General features: G+C 47.0%; 1 protein-coding gene across 1 annotated transcript; it reads left to right on the forward strand.

Moving 5' to 3' along the window:
• Positions 1-246: 246 nt before the first annotated feature.
• LOC116247513 (uncharacterized) lies at positions 247-2,574 on the forward strand. The gene is made up of 2 exons (XM_031619691.1): positions 247-1,736; positions 1,857-2,574. Exons 1-2 carry the CDS (start codon positions 247-249, stop codon positions 2,572-2,574), a joined length of 2,208 nt encoding a protein of 735 aa, XP_031475551.1.
• The last annotated feature ends 5,242 nt before the right edge of the window (positions 2,575-7,816 follow it).

The following is a 7,816-nucleotide window of genomic DNA, read 5'->3' on the forward strand; positions in this document are numbered from 1 at the left end:
CCTCCTATCCAATGCAAAATTGTCCATCCTCAACTTACCAATGGGACAAACCAACCCGGGGCACCCATCCATGTGGGGGAAAGAGCCAAACGGGGGGGTGAGCGACCTACACCAGAGGAGATAAGGAGAGCCTTCCTAGAGCAAAGGCAAAATCATGAGAGGCAGCACCAAGATGAGCCCTACCAAAATTTGGGTCCGAATCTTGAACGACCAAGGAGGCACCATGAAAATCGATCCATACAATCCATGACTTTTGGCAAATTTGAAGAGGAGCTAGATAGGGAGATTGAGATGATGCACGGCCAAGGAAGAGACCAGCACCATGCTGGTTTCAACCATAGAAGGAGAGGCCGAAACAATAATGAGCCAAGACTCCCTATGCCGAAAATGGACTTCCCTAAATTCAATGGGAAGAGGCCAAAACAATGGATCTACAAAGCCGAACAATACTTCATTTGCCAAGAGATTGCAGAGCAATACAAGATTCGATTGGCAAAGATGTATCTAGAAGAGGAAGCTATGCAATGGTATTGCTTTTGGGAAGAGGACTATCCGAATGCTACTTGGGACTTCTTCAAGGAGGAACTCTTACTACGGTTTGGAGAAACTTCGTATGTTAACCATGAGATAGAATTAAGGAATCTCAAACAAACTTCTACCGTCCAAGATTACCAAAGTAAGTTTGAGAGATTGTCTAGTATGGTTAAAAATCGACCTGAGGAATCCAAGATCACCCACTTCATAGGGGGTTTTGATGAGGATATCCAAATCGAGATGCTTAGAGATCCTCCTACCGAGTTAAGGAGGTGTTTTGCGTTGGCAAAGACAATTGAGGAGCAACTCAGACGAAGAGAGGCGAGAAAGAAGGCCTACAAACCGGGGTTTATCTCTAAACCCAAGGCCAATTTCGTGAAATCAGCTTCACCCAAGTGGAAGTTTGAAAATCGATCAGCCTTTCGCAATAACAATCCCATTAAATATATTTCCCATCAAGAAAGAGAGGAAATGAATAAGAAGAGACTTTGCTTCAACTGTGAAGAGAAGTGGCATGCGGGTCATAAGTGTAAGCATTTTCAGTTGTATGAGGTTATGGAAAGTGATGAGGAATGCAAGGAAAATGATGAGATAGACACCGAGAGCATTGAGGTAGCCAAGGTGGAAGATGAGACTGAGGAAAAAGAAGAGGGTTTGTGTCACGCCCTCACAAACAACGGGCCCAATGCCATGAAGGTTGTGGGTAAGATCAATAACCAAAAGGTGATTGTTCTTCTTGATACCGGAGCCACCCACAACTTCCTCAATTCCAAGTTGGCTCATCTCGTGGAGGGCAAGACTACTCTCCAAGCTTCTTTCAATGTCATGGTAGGAAATGGAGAGAAGCTATCTTGCAACGAAGTCTGCAAAAACGTCAACTTAGAAATGCATAAAGTTCCTTTCAAGGTAGATCTATACCTTCTCCCAATTGGGGGTGTAGATGTAGTGCTTGGGATTCAATGGATGAAAACCTTTAGAAGAATCTTGTGGGACTTGGATGACATGACTATGACGTTTCCTAAGGAGGGTGGAGGGGAAGTGACCCTGGAGGCAATCAATCCTAGCATGGACCCTAAGCCGGCCTTGAAGGCCCTCATTACAAATCAGTCAGCATATTGGCTAGTGTCCATGGTGAAAGATGTTGTGCCTTCCACTACCAATGTTGAAGACATTTCTCGGGACATTCAGTGTGTGATTGATCGGTTCCCTTCAGTTTTCAAAGAGCCTAAGGGTTTGCCTCCCACACGTTCCTATGATCATTAGATCACCCTCACGAAGGGGGCTGAGGCAGTAAATGTACGTCCATACCGGTATGCTTACAGTCAGAAGGCAGAGATAGAAAAGCTCGTGAAGGAGATGCTCAAGAGTGGGGTCATCCGACCCAGTAGTAGTCCGTTTTCATCACATGTTTTGTTAGTTAAGAAGAATGATGGCACATGGAGGTTCTGTGTAGACTACCGGGCCCTCAATGAGGTCACGGTAAAGGATAAGCATCCTATACCAGTCATAGATGAGTTACTCGATGAGTTGGCTGGTGCTTCTTACTTTTCGAAAATAGACTTAAGAGCAGGCTACCACCAGATTCGTATGCAGAGGGAGGACATTCATAAGACAGCTTTTCGCACGCATGATGGCCATTACAAATTCCTCGTAATGCCTTTTGGATTAACTAATGCACCTGTCACATTTCAGATGTGCATGAATGACCTCTTTAGAAGATATCTACGGGACTATGTGCTAGTATTTTTTGATGATATACTTGTATACAGTCCGACATTGGAGATGCATGCGAAGCACTTAGACACTGTCCTTACCATTTTGAGGGATAACCAGCTTTATGCTAAGATGTCTAAGTGTACCTTTTGCCAGACCTCAGTGGGATACTTGGGACACATTGTCTCCAAGAATAGAGTTAGAGTTGAGCCAGAGAAGTTGGTAGCGATCAACAATGGCCCTTACCCAAAAACCCAAAGGAGTTGCGTGGATTTTTGGGACTTACCGGTTATTACAGACGCTTCATCAGTGGCTATGGGTCAATAGCTGCACCATTGACCCACTTGTTGAAAAAGAGGCCATTTCAGTGGTCAGAGAGATCACGAGATGTTTTCATCCAGTTGAAGGCAGCACTTGTTTCATTACCGGTTTTGACTTTACCCAATTTTGAGAAGGAGTTCACGATTGAGACAGATGCCAGTGATGTGGGGGTTGGGGCTGTTTTTGAGCCAAGAGGGACATCTGGTAGCATACATGTCAAAAGCACTTATGAAATGAGTCAAGCCTCTCTCCACTTATGAGAAAGAGCTCTTGGCTATGGTGTTAGTAGTGGACAAGTGGCGTCCTTATTTGTTGGGACGAAGATTTGTGGTTATGACCGACCACAATAGCCTCAAATACATGGTGAACCAGCGCATTACCACTCCTATCCAACAACGATGACTCTCTAAGTTATTGGAATACGACTTCACCATTGAATACAAGAAGGGTCCCGAGAATACAACCGCAGATGCTCTCTCACATTTGAGAGAAAATATGTTGATTACTCTGTCAGTTGTGGAACATGATTGCATTAGAACAAGATATTGAGGATAGCACTAGACTGATGAAGGCGTCAGTGACACAAAACGAAGGATCCATCCTTAACTACTCCATACGTGGAAGTCTCCTATGCCGCAAGGGCAAGGTTGTGATTCCCAAGCAGTCCACCCTCAAGGACGAACTCATTAGGCACTTCCATGAGTCGGCCACAGCCGGTCATGAGGAGGTGACCAAGACCATAGGCAGGATCAAGCCCCAGTTCTGGTGGGAAGGCTTGAAGGCTGATGTAAAGAGGTTTGTGCGTGATTATCAGATATGTCAAAGAGAAAAATATGAGGCAGTCAGGCCTCCCGGTCACTTAGTTCCCCTACCCATTCCTACACAGTTGTGGAGAGATGTTTCTATGGATTTCATAGAAGCAATGCCGAGGTCAGAGGGAAAGGAGTCATTCATGGTAGTAGTTGATAGACTGACGAAATATGCTCACTTTGTGCCCTTACCCCATTTATACCAGGGTCCCTTAGTTGCTGCAGCCTATCACGATCATGTTGGGAAGCTCCATGGAATGCCCAACACCATCGTGAGTGATCGGGATTCTATCTTCTTGGGGGCCTTTTGGCAAGAGTATATGCGTCTAGCCGGTACTTCTCTACATTTTAGTACTGCACACCACCCTCAGACGGATGGATAGAGTAAGGTAGTGAACCGAACTTTGGAGACCTACCTCAGATGTTATGCAGGGACACGACCCAACACATGGGTCAAACACATATTGTGGGCTGAGTGGTCATATAATACTAGCCTCCACTCAAGCACAGGGGTTACACCATATGAGGCAGTGTATGGATTTCCACCTCCCACCATTCCACGATATGAAGAAAGGACAGCCATGGATGATGAGTTGGATAGCACCCTACGTACTCGAGAAGATATCTTAGAATCTCTTAAGCAGAACATTGCTAAGGCCCAAACTCGTATGCGCCAGTTTTACAACAAGGGGCGAAAAGACAGCGAGTTTAGTGTGGGGATTTATGTTTGGCTGAAACGACTACCCTTCAAACAGAAATCCTTGTTGGGACAGCCATATTCGAAGCTCCTTCCCAAGTATTATGGTCCATACCAAGTACTTCAGCGTATCGGGAAAGCAGCTTATCGAATCGCTTTACCATCGGCTGCCCAAGTCCACCTGGTTTTCCACGTGACTCGGTTGAAGCCACACCATGGTTCTCTCCCTGGGAACATAGAGCACATCCCAAACCAGCAGCCTACTCCGTATCGAATCTTGAGGCACCGCTACGCCCTGAGGGATGGAAGACAAAGACATGAAGTCTTGATTGAATGGGAAGGTCCAGATGGTGGGACTTCTTGGGAGGAAGTGGATCAGATTCGTCTCTGTTTTCCTGCAACACGAGCTGGGGGACAAGCTCGATCTGAGGAGGGTGGGGTTGATACGAGCCTTCCAAGAACTCGTACATCCCACGTTGGCACCTCCGCCGAAGACACCCTTTCTTATTGCGAAGCTAACTTTTGTTCTTTTGAGCTTTGCGGGAAACAGGTGGAAGCGACTCTGGAAGATGGTCAAATGCATAGGGAGGTTAACTTCTCTAGTTCCTCCTTGGCATTTTTGGGAGATGATGGACTTATCCGTTGTGAGGTTAACACCTCAACCAAAGCATGGAGCGGATGGGAGCAAAGCGAAGGGCGCGTTACGAGCCCTTATGAGGCTAGGGAGCAAGATTCGTAGAAGGCCTAGGTGACCTTGACCCAGGAGACCTAGACCCACCCGTTCTAAATAAGGAAGACCTGGACTCACCTAGTCCAGAAGGAGAAGACCTAGGCACGATCAGCCTAGATGAAGGTGGCTCGACATGGCGAGGAGAAAGCATGATCCGGGTGCGGACCAAGTGCAGTGGGCTCGAGCCCACTTCAAGGATCGTATTGGCAAAGCTCAGGCGGACCTGGGAGAGCTGGGGCCTTTGGCCCAATTCAGATTTGAACACTTACGATGATTTGATTTGCTTTTTGTACCATTTTATTGTTTGATTCGGTTTGTTTAGCGTCTCATCCCGAGACATTTCTTTGAACCGGTTTGGCACTTGTATTTAAGCCAAAACCGAAAAACTTTATTCATTCTTGCTTAATGAAATTAGAGTTTTCTCTTTTCCTCTGCGTGAGGAGTTCTCTTGGTCCCTAGAACGTTGCTGGTTTCCAACACTACACAACAATACTCACCTTTGCTGTGAGAGCACCGGAGTTCTTCTCGAGGATTAATGGCTGCCGGTAGCCATTAACGGAGGAGAGCAACGACGTACCCAAACCAGGTTGAACTTGGGTAGACGGTTGTGCCTTCTCCTTGATCATGAGGGAGTTGAGAGACGGCTGCTCTATAGGGAGGTGGAGAAGAAGACGAGCCGTGGATCTGCTCGCCGGCTTCCCACCATTGACATCCGATGAGATCTTCATTTGAAAGCTAAGTACCCCCTCTTCCTTCGTACTTAGTGAAGGAGATTTCGGCATCGCCCTAGCCAAGACATCAACGGTGAATCCATTCCTGCATTCGTGAGATATCTCAGGTCTAACTGGTTTGGAGTCACCGGCATCGATTGGATAGGAAGATCTATCTTCACAGACACTAAGAAGAAGGACAGGAGCATCCGGCTGGAAGCTTATCCAGCAGCCTAAATTCTGCCCTTTGCCTGGTGGATCTGAGTTAGATAAGGCGTCCCTAGTCCCTATCATATTTCTGGAACAAAAGGAGAAGACTAGGGGCGAGGAGGAAGAAAGTCCGCGGAAGGAAGGAGAGAAAACGCGGAAGGAAGGTGGAGAGACGCGAAGGAGGCGATTCTCGGATTTCTGAAGGGACCGACAGAAATCATCCCTGATAAAATAGCTATATCTAGAGATCCACTGGGAGTTTTACGGCGATCTATAACTTGTTGGAAAGATCTCAGCTTCATCTACAACATACTAAAATTTTAGGCCGATTGGACCACGGAAAGGCTGTCAAAACCGCCGCGAAGGTTCGCCATTTTCATCGCCGTTGCTCAGACGCAGTCCGCCACAGAACTGCCACTTGCAGAGGCTGTTTCCGGCGATTCCGGTGGAGTTTTCTGGCAAGACATATACCGTTGGATTTGTGACTAAAAGATCTACCACATATTCAAAAATCAAGGTATTTAGAATTGATTTGACCATTAAATCATTGTTTGCAAGTTCTGGGAGTCTGTTGGACTGTTCGTCAGTTTTCATGGTGTAACTCAGTTTTCCTGGCTACATTCCGGCCAGATCCGGTTACTTCCGGCCAGATCCGACAATTGGGTAGTTAGTTCCCAATCTGCCCTTTCTGTGCCTTGATTTTACTAAGATAATTATCATTGAGGCTGGGCAAATGGATCTGAGGAGTTCTGGAAAACCCTACCGCATAAGGGTGTTGAAAAGGAAAGATTTGGCACCATCGCCTCTTCCCAAATTCTTTAGCAACATTTTGGGCAAGTGAGATCCGCAGCTGATCTCAAAAGGCCAGGTGGCAGCACATGGGTGAAGGCACCCTCCAGTCGGTCAACACAATCCCGACGGATTAGGAAGGTGCCGCAAGAAGATAGGGAGGCGCGACAAGTGTCATGCGCGCCAATCAAGGGGTGATCTCTTTCCGATTCCGTTCCTAAAGATTTGGAAAGAAGATCTTTCGCGCAAGAAAGTTCATTAAATTTGGACGGCCTCCAAAAAGGAAGGAGCTAGGTGGCAGCTGGACGGGAGGACACGTAGACGGGGGTAGCTCGTTCCCACTTGGGCAAGATCTCCTTTCCTATTTCCACTCCAACGAAATAGAAAAGGATTCGAATTACGGCCAGATTCATTGCATCTAGACGCCTTCCATTTAAGGCCCTATTCTCACCATATCCTGGGAGATTCTTTAGAGATCTGGACTCTCCACATGGCCAGGATCAGCTTGCTTCCACTTTTGCGAGATCCCCCCTCCCCCTTCCCTAACTCATCTCCAACGGAATAGGAAGGGGCTGAATTCGTGGGTTAGGTGCATTACACCTGGACAGTATCCAACTAAGGCAAGATCTTGGCTCCATCCTGAGAGATTCTCAATGCATGATTGAAGGGGATTCTTCCACGATCCTAGGAGGGAGTCTCATGACCATCTTGGGAAGCCCTCTCCACCTTAGCACGTGAGGAGGAAGACACTCAACATTAGAGATCTCGAGGAGCTGGGCGGGTGAGAAGAGAGACGGCTGGAATCCGAACAACATACCCTGTCGGAGCTTCCAACCTATGCCAGAAAAGAAGGAAGACACGCGTGCTTAGGCGCTTCCTAAGCTTGCTTTCCCCTATCTACGTTGCTTCCTAGGGGTCCTTTGCGAAACCGGTGAAGTGCATCCGCCTCTTGGCTCTCTTATTTCATGTGATTGGTTCTTGATTGCTATTTCTTCCGTTCAAATCGTGCAACTGGAGGTGGCTGGTCCATGCCTTAGGAGAGGACTTAAATGGAGGAGAAGGAGCGTAACTTGAGGATTGCCTCAATGTCCGCCAGCGCTCCGGCGATCGCATCTTCCTTTCATTACAAAAGACCAGGGTTAAATTGGTCTTACGGGTGAAGGCTTTCCTTTTCTAGAAGTTGATCCATTATTCACTTCTATTATTTGATACTTGCTGGTTTGTCTACTCTACCTTGATTCCAGCAAGAAAGACGTGGGCTTCAACACCTACCCATGAAAGACTACAGCCCAAGAGTGAGAAG

This window comes from Nymphaea colorata, chromosome 2 (assembly GCF_008831285.2).
Source record: "Nymphaea colorata isolate Beijing-Zhang1983 chromosome 2, ASM883128v2, whole genome shotgun sequence".
Taxonomy (NCBI): domain Eukaryota; kingdom Viridiplantae; phylum Streptophyta; class Magnoliopsida; order Nymphaeales; family Nymphaeaceae; genus Nymphaea; species Nymphaea colorata.